General features: G+C 45.1%; 1 protein-coding gene across 7 annotated transcripts in view; it reads left to right on the top strand.

Moving 5' to 3' along the window:
• NUP50 (nucleoporin 50) overlaps positions 1-23,246 on the top strand; it is a 431,487-nt gene that overhangs the window by 340,655 nt on the left and 67,586 nt on the right. For all 7 annotated transcript variants that reach the window (XM_069628169.1, XM_069628172.1, XM_069628173.1 and 4 more), the window contains one exon: positions 13,106-13,224. In XM_069628169.1, coding sequence (XP_069484270.1) covers positions 13,106-13,224 — 119 coding nt within the window. The remainder of the gene's footprint in view (positions 1-13,105; positions 13,225-23,246) is intronic.

Raw genomic sequence — 23,246 nt, forward strand, 5'->3', positions numbered from 1 at the left:
CCGTATTTAGAGTGGTGGGGGGGTTACTTAAAAATTCCTTATCCCACTTCTCATGTGACATTTTTTGTTAGACGAACATACTTTAAATGGCTGGTGGCAGTGGTTTAATTTTACTACCAGTGTGCACTTTTACCGCAGAGTGAATCCTCAGCTGCGGTACAGCACCCATCGGTGGCCATTTTTCCAAAATTGCCCCAGTCTTCTTTTTTTGCCATTTTTCTGTTGGTCAGTCTCTTCTTGGCTTTTACTCAGTTGAAACAGGTTTGAGTCTTTTGTGTGCTTTGGCGGGCTTCAGCCCTGAAGCCCGCGCAGGCTCCAGTGTCTGGAAAGGCGGGAAGTGAGGGAAGGTCCTGAAACGCCCCTGTCCTTTCACTCTAGGTGTGCCTGAGTGAAACCAGTCCTGTTTGGCCAGCTGGCTGTCCTGAAAGCACAGCCACCCTGCTGTGTGATTGACAGCAGTCTGTGAATGAAAGGGAAATCGCGTAAAAATTGATTTTTGGTACTAAAGGCAGTCGACCACTGGAGAGGAACATCTGAAGAAGACGTGACGAGACACCAGCACCACCCTCCTGGACTGTGAAGTGCCTGGTGAAGCCCTGCAGCTGTGCTGACCCCGTTTACATATAGACTGGGAAGACCTGTTCGGGATGACTGCCTCCCTAGGGCTGGTGGGACCAACTAGCCTCAAGACGAGCTTCCATTTGGCTCACCAGACTTGCAGAAGCCCAATGCCAGGGGGGGGGGGGTCCTGTGATCATTGATGAGTGCATCGTCTTGCAAAATCCGAATCCGTCCAAATCTTCGTGGGCATCCAGAGGACCCTATCGAAGCAGGAAATCTTGATTCAGAGTCCCCCTCACCCCAGAGTCCAGGACCGGAGAGCAAGCTTCTTCCAACTAGAGTTCTCGTTCTTCATTGATGCAGAGGAAAAGGTGCCAAAACACTTGTGCCCTGAAAAAAGGGAAATCCATTACTGGTGAGTCCCTCTCCCGAGTACTGCCGCAGGAGTCCGCCAGACCGCCTCCCTTTGGTCACCACGACCAGGGTCAAGGGTCTGCCAAGCTGTAGCAAGGAGTAATCCATCTGGAACATTTTCCTTCAAGTCACAGGTTCTGTGGGGATTGGACGTTTTACCTTTTAGCCATAAATTGTGCTTCCTGTCTTGCTCTCAACTCACTTGCACTGACCTAACAGCTTCTGCTCTCTTCAAAGTAGCTCACTTGAGTTAATGATTTTCTTCTGAACTTACTAACTTTGTTGAGACTTTATGTGCATCAGAATTATTGACTTTGACCATTGATTTTGGCTGTCCTGGCTTTCTAAAGGCACTCCTCTCAACCTACTGGCTTTGGCAGTACTTGTTCCCTCATAGGTTATAATTGTGGGCACTAATATTGCTGGGATGAAACTTTACGTGCCTCTCTTTAAGAGATTGTAATTGTTTTACAAACTATCCTTCTCTTTTTATGGGGGACCTTTTTATGTCTCTCCACAGTGTGTGATTGGAGTTAGTTTCCTGTCACTTTGGGCTTCCCTGTTAATTTATCTTTAATGTACTTGGGCGAGCTACAGTTCCCAAGCAGTAAAGAGGGGTTTTCATCCCCTTTTACATTTCATATAGTGAGCAGTATGTGGAGTGCTGGGGAGATGCATTGTATCTCCTTTCACGCTTACCTGTAACATTTTTGTTAGTTACAAGTTTACGTGAATGGCTTGTGGCAGTGATATATATATATATATATATATATATATATCTATATATATCTATATATATATATATATATCCGTGTTTGAGGTCTTCCCCTGTCATTCTAGGCAGAAACTCCTCCGTGGAGGTTTTGTCTTTGACAATCCTTTGTAATCCCTGCAATCGCCAGTGTCTGAGGAGGCAGGATTTGAGTCCAAAACTCTGTAGCCCTTTGTCTTTCACCTTGCTTCAAGGGAACCAGTTCCCAACGGGGGCTGGGGGTTGGCTGTCCTGAGTGGAGAGCCAGACTACCCCGGTCTGTTAACTGCAGGGAGAGTTTGCAGAAGTTGTGCTGTAGTTCCTGATAAATACTCCGAACCTGGAAGGTGTTGACAAGTTGACCCCTGTAGTTGAACCCGAAGAGGAAAAGACGTCTGTAGCGAATTTCAGCATCCGGAGAGCCTGCTGTGTAACCAGCCCAATCTATCTGGGGTCCAAAATGCAACGTCTCCTATCCAGAGGCTGCTGAGATGCACTAGTCTTAAGAAGACCTGCATTTTGAGGCATCCCATGACGTGCAGTGACTTTTCTGGGCTGCAAACTGCCAATACCCTTGAACCGGCGTGTGTTGCATGCTCTTCCGAAGTCTGAATCCAGCTGAAACTTTGGTGGACTCCTGCTGGACCTCCAGAGACACAATTCAAATCCTTGAAGAGTCCCTTGACCAGAGTGCAGGATCGAGACCGTGAAGAGAATCTGGCCGGCGATATTTGTTCTTAATCTAGCTGCGGTAAAAGGGTGCCAAATCCACAGAGCTATGAGAATCCATGAAGAAACCTTTGCTGGAAGCATCCTCTGACTGCTGTTGCAAGTTCCCATCCAATGTCCAGTTCTTTCGTCTCCAGACCAAGAATCCAGGCACCAGGTCCTGTGCTCCTGCATCCTGAAGGCATCCACTCGGCTCTTCTTTTCTCCTAAGGTACTCTGCTGGCTGATACTTACCTTACGCCTTGTATGAATCCTGTGATGCTGAATAGGTGATTTTGTTTGGTTGGGAGTTTGGCCACACCACTTGCCAAGGCCTAATGCTGGAACACATATAGGGGAGCCTCCTCAGTAGTCCCCGAACACGTTTAACTCTAAAGTGAATACTTACTTGGTTGAAGCGATATCCTCTGGAATGCTGATTTTCCTGCAACTGACTCTATCCTGACCTGCCTACAGATGGCTCCTAGACCACCTCCTCTGCCTCTGAGAAAACTGTAGCTATAGAATAGGGAAGAAATTTGATAAGGATTCTGTCTGGAAATTATAACCAGGGTAAAAGTACTTAAATACGTTGGTGTAACTAACAATTGTTGGTGCAAACTACTAGTTACCTGTAACAATTGTGGGCGTGAGCCACTACTATTAAAGCAGTCACATGAAAAAGTATGTTATTTTGCTTAATTTGAATGGTGTCCCTCACCCCAACCTTCTGAAAAAGTATTGTATTGGGACGGTTTTATTATTCTGACCTGAAGGAATATAAAAGCTTACCAATAGGGTTTTACCTACCTTGAAATACACTGCGTCTTAGTGTACCATTGGGTTTTCCTTTCCCTTATCTGCTTTATACAGAGCTAAAACAGTCTTGGAGTTAATAATTGTCTTTGAGTTGGTGGTTGCCCCTCTTAAAAGTATATGGGTCTTTACTTGCGTTGAATAGCTGCTGCTCTTCTAAACTTCTAACACTGGATTGTGCTTTCCCTGAATTGCATTAGTGCTATTCTAATACTTCCATAACATTCTTACTTACCTTAGAAACTGTATTGTATAGCTCCGAGGAGTATACTAGGTATAACTAGCTGTTAGGTAGCGGATAGTTATGTACCAATAGGTCAATTACTTGGCTTGAAATACATTGCGTCTTGGAGTGTAATGTTTTGCTTTCTCTGAATTGCTAAGTGCATTCTAAAACGGTTGCGTGTTCATATCCATCATTGAGTATCTCAAGGCCCCTCCAGAAAGTAGGAGTTCCTTTACTAGCGCTGAACGGTGTTCTACAAAGTAATATGTTACAAGGTGTATACTTGTAACTGGGTTGGTTTATTAATTGATTTCTGTAACTGAGTGTCACAGCATGACTGACTGGGTCTACTACCCTTGAATTACTAATTGTGTTCTAAAAGTATATTTAACCTAGTTTTACTACCCAAGAATAGCCGACTGCCATTCTGAATGTGTTGTAGGTTTGACTCGCCTTGACTGCCTGTTGTAATCGAAATAAGGTTATACTTTGGGTTCTAACCGAGAAGTATTGAGTTGTTTTTTTTGTAATTGTTTATATATGCACGTTATGAATGAACAATCCAATTTAAAAAAAATAAATAAATAATCTTATAGTACTTGCTTCCCCAATATGGTATCTGGTCATTGCATCGACTGCCAAACCGTCTAATGTCGTACCGTTTGGAAAAAATGCATTGAACAAAAAAGCATTGAATGCTTTTTTTTCAATGGTAAAGGGTTTAGTTTAATTATATTGGGTTTTAAAGGTTAAAAAAGGGGGGCTAGGGAGGCGATTTTCCCCCCCTTTACATTTTTTTTTTAAATGCATTTGATGCTTTTTTGATGCTTTTTTACAATGGTATGTCATTCGACGGTTTGGCAGTCGATGCAAGGCCCATAAACCCCTAATATTTATCTTGGCCTACTTGTATTTAAATAAACCCTTCATTTGTTTACAATATAAAGCGTGATTGAGTGTTTCTTTGTACCATATGCAAGCTACAATTTCTTTGTAAGTTACAGCCCTGTTTCACTCCTAAAATGAGCCTGGCTGCTCTGTCTATTCTACCCACATTCTTGGGTGGTACAGCATTCTACTAAGAGTGGAGCTTATGTACTACCTGAGATGTTTTTATGAAGTCTTGGAATGACTTTAGAAAAACTGTCCTAACACCCACCAACCGCCCCCACCCCATTCTTAAGTCTCTACCTATTCTCTCAAATATAGCAACGTTCAGGTTCTATTTAATGTGCCACAAACTATTTTGATGCACCTAATAGCGAATATCGTTTCAGACTTCTCTGGGATTTCATCCATTTTTAGAAGCAAGGCCCTGGTCCTTTGCCTCCTAATTCCTCCTCAAACCCACAATGAAGAGGTTTGGCCACCTGGGTCGAAGGACTAGTTTATGGCCTTTTGCCTCTTTTTAAAAGGGAATACAAAGCCTTTCCAGGGTTCTAGAAAGTACTACCTTTGTGTGGGCAGACACAATTCTACTGTGTCCCTTCCCTTTTGTTCGCTTCCCTCACCTGCTTAACATTCCCCTATTTTTCCACCTGCTCCTTGCTCCTCCACCCTTTGCTCCTTCTCATGTACTCACCCCTTTGATCCTAGTGTGCCTCCTTTATTGCTTACCCAGGCCTACAGATAAGTGTGTCCAGTCATTTTTACACCCTAAAAACAGTTGACACCCAACACAAAACTGGAGAAATACTTGTAACAAATACAAAATGGGTACCCAGGAACTTGACTCCTGCTTCTGCCCCGCAAATAGGTGGCTATATTTGTAACTGTGCTAAAAGAAGAGCAGTGTCCCAGAAATGAGCTGTAATGTTACTGCCTGGGAGTAGGATCATTAATGTGAAGCAGAATGTATTTGTTTATTTCACGTAGTCCTACTTTCAAAATTATGGATTTTAAAATGACTGTTGGAGTTCAAATATATTTTTACTTTGCTAAAGAAAACACCCCCAATTGGAAATTGTCATTACTTTTCTCCAGCATTGGATCTTTCATGGATTCACATGCTTAGAATATTCCCCGTCGTCAGACCGGGACCCCTCGGTACACATATATAGCCTTTTCCAAGAGGAAAACCTCCGACACTTTTGTGTCCTATCTACGTCCTTTTAGGACCCGCCTACGCATGCTCCGTAGGCCGTCCCAGTATAAGAGGCCCGCCCCCGCGGCTTCCCTTAAGATTTCAACCGTCTCCAAAGTAGTGGGATCTCCTCGTGTTGTCTTACTATTTTGTACAAGGTTGCATTACTGGAATTTGAGTACAGAAAATGTCATCCGTTTCAGGAAAAGCGCTGTTCCGCCCATGTGCGGCTTGAAAAATGTTTACGAGGGGGACGGACATATGGATTGTATATATTGCCTCCACCCTCATCATTCGGCGGATAACTGCGACATATGCAAAGGGTTTTCTCAAAAAACCCTCAAAGACCGCATTCGACGACTGGTGGCATGGCTGAATGATGGAGCGGGGGCATACCCCCCCTTTGGAGGTAGGCTCCACACAATCGGCGAAAACATCACGCCGCGCTACCTCGTCTGAACCACCGGCGAAGAAATCTCGACCGACGGAAAAAGAGTCGTCTGGAAGTCACTCAACGAGAGACTCCTCGTCAAAGAAATCATCTTCATCAAAAAAGCATGAAAAGGAAAGGAAATCCTCCTCGGGCGATCATCACAGATCGACCACGAGTCGAGTAAAGCAAGCCAAGTGTGGAAAAGGCGGGACCGCCAAAACCACCTGCTAACTCATCGTCGACGGCGGCCAAGTCATCGGCCTCCACCCTGCCACTTACGCAGGTGGCATCCACCGTCCCACCGACGACGTCGACGATGGCCTCGTCGACGGGGGTTCTACAGGAGGCCTGGAGGCCTGAAATTTTTGATCCAATCCCCCCGGATACTTTACTACAAGAACAGGCTGTGTTGCTGTCCTCGGAGGACGAGAATGAGAGAATAGCTGGCCCAGCAGACCTAGGGCTACGAGTGGCTGACAAGTCGTCGACGAGGGGATCCGTTATACCGGTATCTGCCCCTCTTCTCAATCCTCAATCTGTTTTGTCGTTGGAAATTCTGTCCACGCTTCAGTCGTTAGTCGTTGGACCAGAGACTACCTCTGGCAAACCTACCACAGGCACCGTCGACAAGCCGGGCCCGTCCCATCAACCGACACACCTACGCACACCAATCTCAGCGCTGGCACAAGAGGAAGGTGAGCTGCCAGATTCGGAGTCTGACAGGGGAGCCATGTCGGTTGTCTCATCATCCCCCTCCAGGGATCCAACCTGGGAGTCAGAGGTGGAGTTGGAAACCCCTAGAAGCCCAGCTCACCCGTCCCCTCCGGACGACATTGCGTCATTCCATTCTATGATGGAGAAGGCATGCAAAGAATTTGGTTTGTCCCAGGAAGAACAGAAAAAGGACTGTTTTTTGTTCGACCACATGGGTAAGAGAAGGTCTGTGTTCTCGATACCAATACTAGACCATGTATGGAAGGAGGGGTTGCAGACAATGCGTCACCAGTTTTCAGAGCCGGCAGTGAAAGGACGCCTGGAAAAAAAGTTTAAGGCTCCAGAGTCTACCCCCAAGTGTTTATCCTCCCAACCAACGCCAGACTCGGTGGTGGCAGCGGCGAGGAAGGTGAAGGCGCAGCACAAGTGCGCGGCGACTCCTGAGAACGAAGCGAGACGCCAAGATGCCTTTGGCAAAAAAGTGCTATCCGTGGGAGCGACCACAGTAAAAGCCGCAAACTCTCTGGCAATTGTTGCCAGATACGATAGGGAGATGTGGCACAGGCTAGCTCCGTTGCTTGATCATCTTCCGGAAGAGCATAGGAAGGCAGCGATGTTACTCGTCCGAGAAGGTGAGGAAGCCTCAAATCACGCAATAAACATCACGGTGGATCTCGCTGAGTCAGGCTTCAAGCAAGTCAATAATGGGGTCGTATTACGTCGACAGTCATGGCTTAAGTGTACCTAATTCAGGCCAGAAGTACAATACAAAGTTTTAGATATGCCCTTTGAGAGAGACCTTCTTTTCGGTGAGAAGGTGGACGAAGCCCTAAAGGGAATGAAAGAGGACTCGGACACGGCACGTTCATTGGGTGCCCTCCAGAGTGGCAGAAACTACAAGTCTTTTCGTCCCTTTAGAGGGGCTTCAGGTAATTCAAGATTCTCTGCATCTGGAGACAGATCCTTTGGCAGATCAGCTTACCCCTCCCAGGGATACAGACGTGCCTCCCAAACGGCAAACAGTCGCCGGAACTTCCAGACTTCCAGGAAAAGACCATCATATCCGTCGTCGTCGAGAGACAAGCAAAATAAAGATCAGCAGTGACATACAATACACCGTTCTGGGGGGAAGAGTTTCAGCATATGTCGACGAATGGGAACGAATAACGGCGGATCAATGGGTGCTGGATACTATAAGAAACGGACACTCTACAATTCAAACACAGCCCTCCGCAAATTCCACCTGCGTTCACTGCTCATTCCCATCTGAAGATACTGCAACAAGAGGTAACACTCATGTTAGCAAAGGGCGTGATAGAATTAGTTCCAACATCACAGAGAGGTCAAGGAGTCTACTCAAGATATTTCGTCGTAAAAAAGCTGAACGGCAAATGGTGTCCCATTTTAGACTTACGCGATCTCAAGTCTTTAAAGAGCCTGAAATTCAAGATGCTCACTCTGCAGGAAGTGATCCGCGCCGTTCAAGAGGGGGATTTTCTAGCGTCCCTGGATTTACAGGACGCGTATTTCCATATTCCAATGTGTCGGAAACACAGGAAATTCCTAAGATTTGTAATAGGGCGGACTCGCTACCAATTCACGGTTGTTCCTTTTGGGCTCAAGACCTCCCCCAGAACGTTCACGAAATGCCTGGCTCCTGTAGCGGCCTGGCTAAGGAAGCAAGGCCACCATGTATACCCATACCTCGACGACTGGCTGGTAAGGGGATCCTCCCCAGCGTCGACCAACACAAGTTTACAAGCCACCATGCAGCTTCTACAACAGCTGGGATTCGCCATAAACTTCGTAAAATCCTCTCTGCAGCCATCGAGATCGCTGGTATTCCTGGGGGCACAGTTCGAGACCCAGTTAGGGCTAGTGAAACCTTCTCTCGACAGAACCTCAAGACTCAATCAACAAGCATGCCGACTACGGCGAAACACCAAGATCTCAGTGAGAAAATATGTTTCGGTCCTAGGGGCCATAGCATCCTGCATCCATCTGGTGGAAAACTGTCGCCTATTCATGAGGCCAGTCCAGGAATTCCTCGCGGACCGATGGACGCAGGCTCAAGGATTGTGGTCAGACAAGATAACCATCGACGACAAGCTGCTTAGGACCCTTCAGTGGTGGCAGAGTTTCCACAATCTGAACAACGGCGTACCCCTACAGGAGCCGGAGTTTCAGCGAACCATAGTCACAGATGCGTCCCTAACCGGATGGGGAGCTCACATGGGTGCTCTCCAAACGCAAGGTCGCTGGTCTCCAACGGAGTCACTCCTACACATAAACATGTTAGAGCTCAGAGCAGTACGATGGGCCTTGAAGGCATTCCTACCACACATCAAGGGCTCGCGAGTACGAATACTGGCCGACAATACGACAGCCATGTTTTATCTTAGGAAACAAGGAGGGACGCGATCAAGAACTATTTCCATAGAAGCCCAGAAAACATGGCATTGGGCATTAAAGCACAAAATTTCCATCGTGGCTCATCACCTTCCAGGAGTGAGGAACTCCCAAGCAGACTCCCTCAGCAGAAGCATGGCCCAGATACACGAGTGGGAAATGGACACAGTTCACCTGATGAAAGTGTTCGAGAAATGGGGTCCCCCTCTGGACGCCTTCGCGACCAAAGACAACAAGAAATGCGAGCAATTGGCAAGCAGATGGCCTCAAGAGGGCTCCAGGGGAGGAGGCATTCTCCTTCCCATGGACGGACATGTTCCTCTATGGTTTCCCCCGTTCCCCTTCATACGGAGGACAATACAGTGGATACGCAGATACAATTGCCGGGTAATTCTAGTGACACCATACTGGCCAAGGCAACCGTGGTTCTCCGACCTGCTTCACCTGTCGCTGGAACATCCCATAGGGTTTCCCAAAGCCCCGAACCTACTATCCCGGGAAAAAGGCACGGTGTGGCATCACGACCCGGACAGTCTCAACCTTACAGCCTGGCTCCTGACTTTTCGGAGTTCGGTGCTTTAGACGTTTCGGGAGGATTGTCAAAAAATTCTGCAAGCGGCTAGAGCCCCTTCTACAAACAAATCCTACTCCTATAAGTGGCGGAGGTTCTGTGAATGGTGTAGGGGACAACAGGGCCTACAACCGTTGTCGGTGACGCCGGAACAAGTTCTACCTTACCTGCTCCTCTTAGCGGAGAGGGGATTATCCTTCACATCGATAAAGGTGCACCTGGCGGCCATCTCGAGGTTCACAAGGAAAAGGCAGTCGTCTCCTCTATTTAGCGACAGACTTGTAAAACACTTCATGAAGGGTTTATTTCGAGCTTTTCCCCTGGAAAAACGTTTCCCCCCGACTTGAGTCTCAATACAGTGCTGGCAGGCTTAATGAAACCGCCTTTTGAGCCTATGGCCACGTCCGACATAAAATTCATTTCGTGGAATTTGTCATTCTTGATTGCTATCGCATCAGCTAGAAGAATCTCGGAACTGCAAGCGCTGGTCGTAGACCCGCCATACCTAAGATTCTTTAAGGACAAAGTAGTCCTGGCAAGTAATCCTATGTTCGTCCCAAAAGTTCTGACAGTGTATCACAAACACTCGTCCATTGTTCTCCCTACTTTCTTTGCCACACCATCATCGGCAGCAGAAAAAGCTCTTCATACCCTGGACGTTAAGAGGGCTCTGAAATTTTACCTACATCGTACACAGGAATTCAGGTCTACTAGACAACTGTTTGTCGCGTATGGTCCGTCGACGAAAGGAAAAGCAATCTCTAAACAAGGATTGGCTCGATGGGTCTCATCGACGATTGCGTTTTGTCACTCTAAGGCCGTAAGGCCACTGCAAGGACATCCTAGAGCCCATTCTACAAGATCGATGTCCTCCTCAACAGCTTTATGGGCAGGAATTCCGTTGACGGACATATGCCAAGCTGCGGCATGGTCAGTGCCCCACACGTTTACCCGCCACTACTGCCTTGCCAGGCAGCATGTGGACGAGGTGCAGATGGGAAGAGCTGCCCTGCGCCATCTGTTTCAGTAAGGTAAGCGCCACGCTTTGGAGAATCTGTTGTCTACCTTTTAATGACAGTTTATTTTATGTGGGTTAGGTTATTTGAGGTAACTTATTCCTACTGTACATATGCATTGTGTAGTATGTTGAGGGTATATTACATTACATTCTCTCCGCCGTCTCAAGTGTTACTGCTATACAATCTATTCTAAGCATGTGAATCCATGAAAGATCCAATGCGGGAGAAGGGAATAGTTTCTTACCTGTAACTCCATTTCTCCAGCAATGGTATCTTTCATGGATTCACATGCGCCCGCCATCCTCCCCGGAATGTAATGTATTTGATAAGTCTAACCCTTCCTACTTTGGAGGGGCCGGAATCTGAAGGGGAGCCGCGGGGGCAGGCCTCTTATACTGGGACGGCCTACGGAGCATGCGTAGGCGGGTCCTAAAAGGACGTAGATAAGACACAAGTGTCAGAAGTTTTCCTATTGGAAAAGGCTATATATGTGTACCGAGGGGTCCCAGTCTGACGACTGGGAATATTCTAAGCATGTGAATCCATGAAAGATACCAATGCTGGAGAAATGGATTTACAGGTAAGAAACTATTCCCTTTTTACTCCCAACTTAAAAAAATACTCCCATTACACAATCTTAACAGCGAGCCCTGTTTTGATCCTCTTCCCCGTCCCCCATATTGTCTGTCTCCAACCTTTGCCCTTCCTGCATCCTGCCAATGCTCCTTCCCCCTTTTTTATCTGCACTTCACTCCGCCTGAGAAGCATTTCACTAAGAAAATCCTAAAACGCTTTGTTCTGTCTGCCCTCATTTGAGCATCAGACACAAGCCCATCACCTCAACCCACCAAACACTTTACTAGCTCCTTGTCTAACAGGAGTCCTTTCTAAACCCATGCACAGCCCACTGTGCCTGCCACTGTCTGGGCACAGAATCTACCTCCAAGATATTCGTTAACTACTATGTACTTCAATTCCATCCAGCAATACAGCCTTCGCAAAGAATTCATGGTTTTATTGGAAACGCTACAGATCTTCTCATGCCTCTGCATGCAGAGAAATCACTTTACCTTCAGAAATCCATGAATCTCTCTTTATTATATTCACACAATCCTAGTACACTGTTGCAAACTGCCTACAAAGCACTGCATTAATCATCCTAATTTTATTCTGAAATAATTAATTTCTAAAAAATACAAATCATATATATATAAAAGCAATCAATTGTAAAACAGACCTAGGTAATCTAAAAATGCAAGTATATAGCAGCAATAAAACCGTAAAATGCAAACCAACATCAATTCTTGTGATACAATACTGGAAGATTGTACCATTTTGTACTACAATGAACATATACAGTATTTCATATACTTAAGCCAAATGTACCTTAACAGAGCAGTCCTAGAACTTCTCTTGGCCAATGCTTCCTTTACCTCCCACCCCGTCTCCGACACACCCGCCGGCAGCTAACTGTTTTCTGGATGAGAAACACATGTACTTTTTTGGGCCATTTCCCACCTTGAATCACACTGACAGTAGTGACTCTGGAACCTCTGACTGGCAAGCTTCAGCACCATTGGATTTGCATCTGGGTTTTCTCTCTCCACCTAAAAACCCCTTTTTCCTGCAATGCCACGTACAGCAGGGCCACCAAAATAATGGAAGTATGGTATACAAGACCTCTTTACATTATATAGATCACCACCGCCCACTCATTCGGCCATTCTCCTGCCGACTCATCGCGCTTCAGTGTTTTGTGAAGCAGTGTAGCAATCTATATGTTCCATGTAGAGCATGGTTTTATTAGCGTTTCATATGTGCAGAAATAGTTGCTTAACTATAGGACTTCTGTTCAAATGCATGCCTTTTTAGCAAGTCTCTGTAATAACTGGATAACTGTTCCAATTCGTCCCCATTACAGAATTGATGCAATGCAGCCTTTCTCCTTAATGATACTTTGGATTCTTGGGCATGGAGAGTACAACTCCGAATATAAATGAACCAAAAGGTGCCGCTCTCATTTTAAGTTTGGAAAAACATGCTGTCCTGCTTCATCCTGTCCGTCTTTATATATATATATATATATATATATATATATATATATATATATATATATATATATATATATATATATATATATATATATATATATATATATATATATATATATATATATATATATATATATATATATATACACACACACACACTGCAGGAGTCTGAAACGGCACTGCATTATCCAACTTGGAAATGTTATCACTGGCAATAAAATATAAACATTTATGAAGTCTATTGAGCCCAAGAAAATGTTTTGTAATGGGACTATTGCATTTTGTTTTCACCAATTCTAAATGTACGCAGTTTACTCGGACGTTAAGCTACACATTATTTTTGTTTCAGATGTAAATTGTTTTATAAAAAAGATAACGAATATAAAGAAAAGGGAGTTGGCACCTTGCACTTGAAACCTGTAGGAAATAAAAAGACACAACTGTTGGTGCGAGCAGATACAAACTTGGGTAAGTATTCAGTATTAATTTGAGGGTCTGTTTAGAGGTACCTGCAACATGCACATTTGAGCTGGTGCATCTGTTTTAGGTACAACCTTAATGTATAGTCGATGCATTAAACTAGTATAGGTTAGTGTGTTTGAGTAGTCGAGTGAGCTGGTTTCTGGAACTGATTTTTGTGGTGCCAGTCTTGGTTTCCTATCTTTGGCACTTGCATCACAGACATCGTACAGTATTTTAAATTGCTTCTGGTAACCAAGGTGTACAAGCTTTAACTAGCATCAATTGAATGCCAGTGGGATGGCTGCACTGGTCACTAACATCTATGTACCCCTTTCAATACCAACCATCTCCCACTCATCAGACCCCAACTATCTACTATATTCTATTTGTAATTTCTACTAGTGGGTGAATTGTGATTTCCACCCCTCTGCCCTATCATGTCCTAGCTCCTGGATCCCATGCATTATACTGTTTTATGCAAGCACCTCCATATTAGAGATGCACATGTTACAGTAAATGTTCTCCTTAAAGTGCACCACTACTCCAGAGAGGCTGTCTTTTGATGCAGAGTACATCGCGCAAGTCACACCCATTAATGCTAGACATGTGAGGTATTTTGGGTACACTACATGCCACGTTAGGGATAGTATAAATCACGCTCATGTCGATGTCCTTTTTTGATCTTTGAAAAAAGGTGGAATACTCCGCAACTACCACTAAATATCGGACTATATGCACAGCATGTGAATCTAAGGAGATATAATCATCAGAAATGAGATTACGGTGAGTAATGTAGGTCTTGCACAATGTCTTTGCAGAATGGGGTCATCCAGACAGACTTGGTTGCAACTCTGGAGAATGCACAATGCCCAGATTACGCCTCCAGGTAACTGCAGTAAAAGTCCAAAGTGAACGGTCTCTTGGTAATCTTGTCAGGAAGATTTACCCACGCTGCCCCCCAGCTCCCCTACTCAACCGAAAAGTTCACCAGATGCACCAGGAGCAAGTCGCACTGATCCTGGTGGCAGCAATGTGGGCTTGACAGCCATGGTTCTCATCTCATGAGAATGTCAGTCTCTCCACCCAGTAAACTGCCTTGCCCATAGAACATGCTTTTGCAGACCAAGGGAAGATGCTATACCTGTGCCCTTAAATGCTCAACTTAGCCGCTTCACTCCTGAAGTCTTGGGAACCTAGCGTTCGAATGCAGCCAAACGACCCAAACCACTCCTGCTGCACACAGCAAGTGCACACAAGCACCTTTTACTACCCTACTTGCTCCACTGACCTGAACTACTGTCCCTAAGGGTGTTCAACCCACACCGCTTTGAGATCATATCAATCGGGTATATAAGGCGCTATACAAATTCAACGTAACATAACCTGCAACTTCCTCAAAGATGTATATACTTTCTTAGAAGGGCACGAAAACCTAACACCAGACATTGTTTCTCCAGTAAATGGGAAGGTTTTGTCATTTGGTGCAATACTAAAAACCTCAACAGTACTGATTTCACCTAAACATATAGTCCTGTATCTAACGCACCTCTTAGTTTGAGGACTTGTTTTCAACTCACTAAAAGTCCACCTTGCTGCCCTCTGTGTACACCACATCTCGGTGCAAGGTTTCCTGGTGTACAATTCCAGTGATTAAAGCATTCATGGAAGGGGTTAAAAGACTTCAACCTCCTATTTCTAACCCAACTCCTGGGTGGGACTTGAATGTTGTTCTTACAAGACTAATGCAACCTCCTTTTGAGCCAATGCATAAGGCTAGTCTTAAGGCTCTCCCCAATATGACTGATTTTCTGGTTGCTATTACCTCTAGTCGGAGAGTTTGTGAACTGCGTGCTCTCTCAGTTCAAGACCAGTTTGTTACCATTCATAAGGACACAGTGGTACTATGCGCACACACCCACGCTTTGCGCCTACATTAATTTCCAAGTGCCACGTTAACCAATCCATCAAACTTCCAACTTTTTTCAGCATCCTTCTATTTTTTTTTCAGCATCCTTATAACTCTGCTGAAAGAAGCCTCCATACACTAGATGTAAGAGAAGTGGTGTATTACCCTTCTAAAACAAAACCACTAAAAGGCAGACCAACTCTGTCTTTGTTGCAGCTAGTAGAGAAGGGAACCCTGTATTTAAGCTGGTACTCTAGATGGATTGTTAAATGCATCCAACTACTTTACTCTCTTGCAAAGCGAGTTTCCACAGCCCGGGTAAAGGCTCCCATGGGTGCTCATTTTACCAAAATAGCCTCTGTCTTGTTCTTTCACCATTCTAGTGTTCATTGTCCTTTCTTGTTCCTTCCCTGGACACCGAGGGCGGGAAATTCCTTTGTATGATTTCTATCTTCGGCGGGAGTCCTGTGGACTCCCCGCCCAGGTTCCAGAGTGTCTGTGAAGGCAGGAAGCGAGGGAGGAGTCCAAAACTCTGCAGCCCGTTTTCTTCCAGCCTGAGTGCGAGATTCCAGTTCAAACTGGGAGGATGGCTGTCCTTGAAAGATTGCCACCCCACCATTTTTAATGTTGCAATGCGGTTTGATTGTCTGGATTCCTGTAAAAGTCTGGTCGTGGAAGCTGAAGAGGTAGTCGAACTCTGGAACCAAGAGGAAGATGAAGAATTTGCGGCTGAAACAATTTCCAGCGATCAGAGAGCCTGCTGTGTAACCAGAGCCTGCTGTAGCTCTTCCTTCAAATTGACCTGGGGATTCCAAAAACGACTACCTCGACCCAGAGCCTGGTGAGACCAACTAGACTCAAGAAGACCTGCATTTTGAGCCATCCCATGCCGTGCTGTGACCTTGCCGGCTGCAATACCCTGGGACCTCAAGCCATTGTTAGCTGCACAGACTTCTGAATTCCGAATCGAAATGAACATTTGTGGGCTTCCTGCAGGATTTCCAGAAGCACGATTCCAGTCCCCTCAACAGAGTGCTGGACCTTGCAAATTATGGGAATCCAACCAGCGATATTCTGTCTTCTGTGCTCCTGAAAAAGGCGCCAAATCCACAGAACCGCATCCAGCCGCAAGGAAAACCTTGCCTAGAGCCTTCCCCGTGATCTTTGCTGCAAAGGTCCTTTCCAGTGTCCTGTTTTTTGTCTTCGTGATGAATGAATTCAACAACCAGGTTTTTGGCTGCAGAATCCAAAGTCTTCCTACTTCAAAATCTTCTATGCCAAGGTACTGTGCTGGCTTGGGTATATACTTACTTTGAGTCTCTTGTGATTCCTGTGTAGTTTTAGGATGTTTTCTGTGATTGGGAGTCCTCTCGGCCAGTGCACCCAGGCCCATGATAGAATCCTCCTAGGGTGTCTTCTGTGAAGGCTCTGGGCCCTCAACTAACAATTACTTGTTCTAAGGGTCTTCCTTATGAACTCTGACCTTTTCTACTTAAGAACCTATCCTGACCTGCCTGCTGGACACTAGACCCTAGTGACCCCCTTCTGCCGCTGAGAACACTCATCCTCCAAGAATAAAGGAAAGACTTCGAAGGATTGGGCCTTTTGCCTAGAAAAGAGAATAAGTCTTAACAAAAGAAATTGGTTGGTGACTGTAACTCCGAGAGTGAACAGTTACAAAAGTTGTTATTTACCTTAGAAATGTTCAGCCATTCTGAAAAGTATATGTAAGGTTATTACTTAGCTTAGCAATGTTCTACCATTCTGAAACGTAAATGTAATATCTTTCCTTAGAAACTGTTTCTACATTCTAACAGAAAGTAGATGTAAGGTTATATTACTCACCTGTGATTGTGTCGTGCCTCTTCCCAAAAATAATGCTGTTGCTTTCACTTCTCTATTCCTGTTGGGATGAATTTAGGAATGTCCCCAACTGGGTCTTACTTCCCTGACTTGCTGTTAGCCTGTCCAGAATAGGTCTGCATTAGGTTTGACTTACCTAGAATGACCAAGTCATTCATAAATTGTAACACTGGGTTTTACTTTCCCTGGTTTGTTTTAGACCGAAACAAAAACAGTCTTAGGTTTATACCTGCCTTTAATTTGCTGATGGCTCCTGTAAAAAGTGTATAGGTTTTTACTTAGTTTGAGTGTAACTGCTACCCTAAAATAAGAGTTATTGCTTTCCTTGATCTGTGAGCTGAAAAGCAACTTTAATTGAATATTACATCCTAAATTCCAACTACCCTAGAATAACTGTTATCCTGAATCAGAGTTATAGGTTTATACTGTTACTAGAATCTGTGTTTCAGTAGATCAGAAACGTATTGTCCATTTGGTTTACTAAGTGATTTCTTGCTGAGCATCACGGTACAACTGCTCGGGTCTACTACCCCCTATATTACTGTAAGTATTCTAGAAAGTAACTGTTGGTTTGACTTCCCTAGAACTCCTGTTAGGTGTTCCAAATAAGGTTATGTGCTTTGCTCTGTGTACCTTCTATAATTTTGCTTATGATCTGTGATGGTACTTATTTTCCCCAAGACATATCTGGGCCTACTTGTATTTAAATAAACCCTTTTATTTTTGCAATAGTGTTTCAGTGTTTCTTTGGACCATTTGTATTACAATTTCATTTGTACTGATCCTAGAGCCCACGCTCCCTCCCATGATGAGCCTGGCTGCTCTGTCTACACTACCATGAACTCGGGTAGTACAGCCTTCTACTAAGAGTGGAGTCTTGTACTGCCTCAGTTGAATGGTTTTACTAAGTCCTTAGTTGGATCTCAGAAAAACTGTCCTAACACGCCTGTAGTGTAACCCAGCAACAATAGGCCCTTACTGCCAAAAAGTAGTCAAAGAGGATAACTTTTAAAAGACACTATGGAGTCTTAAAAATGAGACACACAAAAAGAGTAAAAGATTCTGTGAGTGTGGAAAAAAAATAAAAGTTCCCTCAAACGGAGGTATAAAGGAAAATAATCCATCAGTAAAAGCAAAATGTTCTGGGGTTGAGGGACACGGTAAAATAGTTATCTAGTCAAAGCAAAAGGTTCTGGGATTGGCACGGATCAGGAAGATTTATCATCGATATGAAAGTCTTACCTAACAGGATGCCCTCAGTAAAGGCAGATACAGAGGCCTTTTCTTCTTTCTGCAGACTATACCCCATGGGTGCAACTTCTACAGCAGATGCCAAAGGTGTTGTGGGACCCATTTGGATAGTCTGATATGTCTGTCTCTGTGATCCTTATGCTACTCCATCTACCATAAGTATGGCAGAAAGAGGATTACCTAGGAAACGCATTAGTAACAAGTCTACTCACCATAGTGACTACTTTTCTCTTAGTCCCCTTTACTCTATACGCCGTGCTTTCCATAATCTCTAAAAAGGGTTAGTGTACATTGACAGGGGGATGCATGGACTGATTGGTGTTGCCGATGGGTTGTGCAGCATGGGATACTTACACCCTTGCTGCCTTGCTCGATTGTCGCTTTCAGAAGTGGCTAGCATTTGAAGTAGAAGAGCAATGTGAAGAGTTCAATCACTAAGCATACAGAAACTTTTCCACGGCCGCCTTCAGCTTTTTAAATTTGGTTTCACTTGGTCAACCACATGAAAGTGTACCCTTTTTGTTCCCCAAAATTGTGTGAGATCAGCAATTGGTATCCACAGAGTTAAAAAATAAAGTTGAAGTGTATATCTCCAGTCTAATGGCGAAACAATTGGAAAACAATGAAAATCTGATCTTTATTTTATTGCTATGCTTATAGCCATACAGCTTTGTATATACAACATAAAAACAGTAACAAATTGAACAAATGTTAAATGCAACAATCCTGTTAAAATCATGAAGTCAGTCTGCTGATATACAAAATACTAAAATCATTAAGAGACAAAAAAGCATCAATCGGACAATGTTTTAAAATATTAAAACTCCATAGGATAATTCTTTTTGAATGTCAGCACATTTACAGTAAAATGTGATCATGTAATATCAACTCGGCATCACTCCATCAGCATCAACCATGAGAGAGGGCTGGAGCCCTTCCCTCAGGACCAACATCCCATCTTCAGGAGAAGAGACTGTCCATAGCGGGTGAGAAATGAATGTGCGCATGCCTTATCTCGCCATCGCCTTATCTGAGCGCAATGTGCTTCATCCAACGAGTACTGCTTACAAGTACCTCATCCACAAAGCCATAGCTTGTAGTAAGGCACGAGATTGCCGAAAATTGTGTTTTCCGTCTTGCTTTGTGAAATACGAACCGCCACTTTGCAACTTTCAAAATGGCCGTTGCATTCACCTCGTCTTGCTAAGTGGCCCCATTGATTACCCTCTTTGCCTTCCCATTGGAAGTACGCTCCTATTTTGCCCAATAGGAATCGCTGGCAGTCGGAAGCTGGACCTGAATTCAAAGGGCCTCATCACAATGGCCTGTCCGGGCCGTTGGAGCTGTGTGGCGAGACACACTGCCCTGCTTGCTTCTGCCACCTAGAGTTCCGTCAAATCGTCCACTTGAGCTAAATTTGCTGAAACTCCTACCCTTACTGTGGGAGCCTTCTCCAAGGCCAAGACATCTGTGAACATCCCACCTCTACACCTGCAGCAGGCAAGTTCTATACTCTAGTTCCACCTTATCTCAGTCTACGGGCCTGATTCGGCTTATTGATGCCCTAGACCTACTGGGGTACGTCAAGCCTGCGCACTAGCTACTCTGCGCTGCACACCTACAGGCACTCTGGCCAGTGCCTCCGTCACAAACTGCAGCATGACATATGAGGTGCACTAAATGCCTATTACTCTTGGAACTGAACCCCAAACCGTGTCTAAGGAAACTCTCACTCCGTCTTAAATTGCACATTGTTTATTTTGCAAATCTATCATCCCATTCACTGAAACTACGCATCTATTGTCGCCTTGTGCTCCTGCAACTTTTCCGGCCTGGCTCGCCACCGTCTGGTAAGGCGTATCTGCTCTTTTTAGCCACTGACCGTTGTCGCTATTATACCTATACGTGTCACCTTCACAACGCAAAACTGCCTTTATGCTCTCCTCTGACTTTACGTTGTAATTTTGGCTAATATTTACCAGGCATTGCTTTATGCTTCATGTTAGCCATAGATCTGCACAAAGTGTAGTATGTTAACCATTGCTCCTTGCTAAATGCTGCATGTTGGCCTTCGATCCTAGCAAATGCAGCATGTTAGCCATTGTTGCCTGCTAAAACTGCATGTTAGCCACTGCTCTTTGTAAATGCCACATGCTAGCCATAATTTCTTGCAAAATGCAGTATGTTAGCCATTGTTCCCTGCTTTTCATGTTAGCCTTAGTTACATGCAAAATACAGCTTCTTAAACACAGATCCTTGTAAAATACCTCTTGCTAGCTATTGACTCTTGTTCCTTGATTCTGTTCCGCATACCCGATCTTAGCTTAAGCTTGTCTAGTCATTCACCTGTTTACCCTCACAACTACGTGCATACTACTTGCACTTAACTCCTTCCCTCTTCCCAAAATGGCACCCCTTGCATTAGCCGCCACTGATGGCGCTGAGTCACGACACTCAGCTACCGACTATTGTCCATCACCCTAAGCATAGTAGACCTAGCATTTCCCTATCGATGTCCACAACACTACCACCCTCTGATACGATTATACCAACCAAATTCCTGCTTTTCTTCCACCCAGAGACCACTAAACCCAACTCCCACCACCTCATCGCCACAAAGTAATACCCATCCGCTCACACCACTCCAATGGATGCAGCTTTACAACACAAGACCAACACCTAACCAACCTTGCGGGCTATAATCGGACTTTCCAGGTTCGGTTCCAGACTCGAGAAAGCCTAATCTTCCCTAACTAACTGCAGAAGTAAAACCTGTACCAAGATCTTGTCCACGAGGGGAAAAAACAGCTAATTCTGTTAACAATAAAGTAAATAATGACCCCACCCAACTAGCAAACACTACCACAACGAAAAGTAATCTGGATAGCATCACCCCCCTCATCAAGGGAGCGCTGTCACGACCCTCGCCCAAAACCCCCTCTGGCAAACTCATTGGCCAGGTGGAGTCAGGACTCGACCTCTACAGCCTGGCATCCTCTTCAAAAGCCCTCATGGGGCCAGTCCTGGCGCCTATGGCTCCAGGCTCATACACCATGAAAAACAATGTGCTTGGGAACTACTTTATTGTATTGTCAGCCAACATGGAGGCATCCACATAGCTTGGTTCCTAAGAACCAAGCTATGCGGTCTAGTGTTTTGGGTGTGGCAGCCTAGGGGACTACTTTACCTGGGCTATTTTGTTGGGGCTATTTAAACCACACCCGAGCAGGAAAACACGCTTCGCGTTACTTTGCAGCTTGTAACGTGACGCTCACCGTGTCCAGCTATTCCCTCGAACCTCGGAGAAGCAGAATCCTCAAGGAGACAAAAGGAACATCATTAGCTGCAGCACCTTACCTACAGTCTTCCTCTTTAAACACTCACAGCTACTGAGAATAGCTTCCTCGAATCTGCACGCCTCCCGGACAGAACGACCTGAAAGAGGAAAATAGAGGCAACATTAAAGAAAGCAGTAGAGACATTTACAAATTACGAACTGCTCAAAAGGATTACCTGGCTGGTCGCTTCTCGGCTGGCATCACTTCGGACATTCCATTCGCGCTGAAGAACACTGCAACCTACAAGGGAGGAAAACACAGGTTGGTAAAGGCAAGACTTTGCAGCGCTGCTCGTAGCGCTTACTTACCGCAGCATAGCGCTCTTAATGCACCATCATTTATCAGCAGGGCTCAACCAGGCCAGTTCGCCGTGCTGAAGCTCAGCATACCTAAGGGAGAAAAAAGACATTTTAAACAAAGAAAGGCATACAGGATAGCAACAAAACTAAAGAACAGCGATAAAACCTACCTGAACAATATCAAACGGGCCGGGGTCAGTGAAGTAACTGGACCGCACTCGCCCATGAAAGACAACGCGCCCCTGCAAAGAAAGCAGGACGGAGAGCACGCCTAATTCTACCACAAGGTCAAGAGATGGCGCCAGAGGAGAGGGAGCCAGAGGGACTGAAATCCTACGGGGTGGAGGGAGGATACTTACCACAGTCGGTCAGTCTTTAACAGTCCTCCTGTATTTTCAGGCAGAACCTTCCCCGCAGACCACATCAGGGCAAAGCTGAGAAACATACCAGCGAGTAACCCGGCTGGGTGGCGTCGCTGTGGAGGCCAGGTGAGCGTAACAAGCACTTATAAATGCTACATCCTTGACAGCACATGTGCTAGACATTGCCAACCTCATAACTTTGAATGAGCTCCACTTCTTATCCATAATGAGACCTGGCTTCATGCTGCGGCAGGCCCATCAATTATGCGATCATCAGACTAGACAGAGAAGCCTCCAGAGGTGGTGGTGTTGCCTTTATTGCCAAGACCAAACTCTGCTTAAGGGCCTTACCTAACCAGTCATTCCCCTCGGTAGAAGTCCTGTCCATCAAATTGCCACTCACGACATCTCAAACTTTATCTTTACGCCTCATGTATAGACCACCAGGTCCATTATCTACCTTAGAAGATCTCGCATTACTCCTTCCTGACCACACCAAACTAGAATCTCAAATCATGCTGCTGGGTGACCTCAATCTACGCCCCTATGACTTAAATGATGACAATGCCTCAGCCCTTGCCAATACCATTTCGGAATTAGGCTTCTTACATCGCATTACCAAGCTTACACATAGTAAAGGGAGAACCTTGAACTGGATTGCAGACCTCAATTGCAACACCAATATACTATCCAACGCACCTTGTGCCTGGTCCAACCACCACATAATTTCATTCACCAGACAGGACAGTAACAGACGAAACCACTGCAATTCATAGGCACCACTGGCACTCACTAGAAACAACTGCAATATAACAGTAGAGAAACTAGTCCCCCCCTATTACAACCCATAACCAGTCAACATAACCTTAACACTGACCCTTCATCTCTAGTAGATCTCTACAACCAAACACTACATCAAGCCATTAACACATTAGCACTATTGAAAATATGCAAAGCTAAACCACGTGCCCACCGTAATTCTTGTTACACCCCTAACCTCAGAGCGAAA

This window comes from Ambystoma mexicanum, chromosome 12 (genome assembly GCF_040938575.1).
Source record: "Ambystoma mexicanum isolate Mex_15411 chromosome 12, UKY_AmexF1_1, whole genome shotgun sequence".
Taxonomy (NCBI): domain Eukaryota; kingdom Metazoa; phylum Chordata; class Amphibia; order Caudata; family Ambystomatidae; genus Ambystoma; species Ambystoma mexicanum.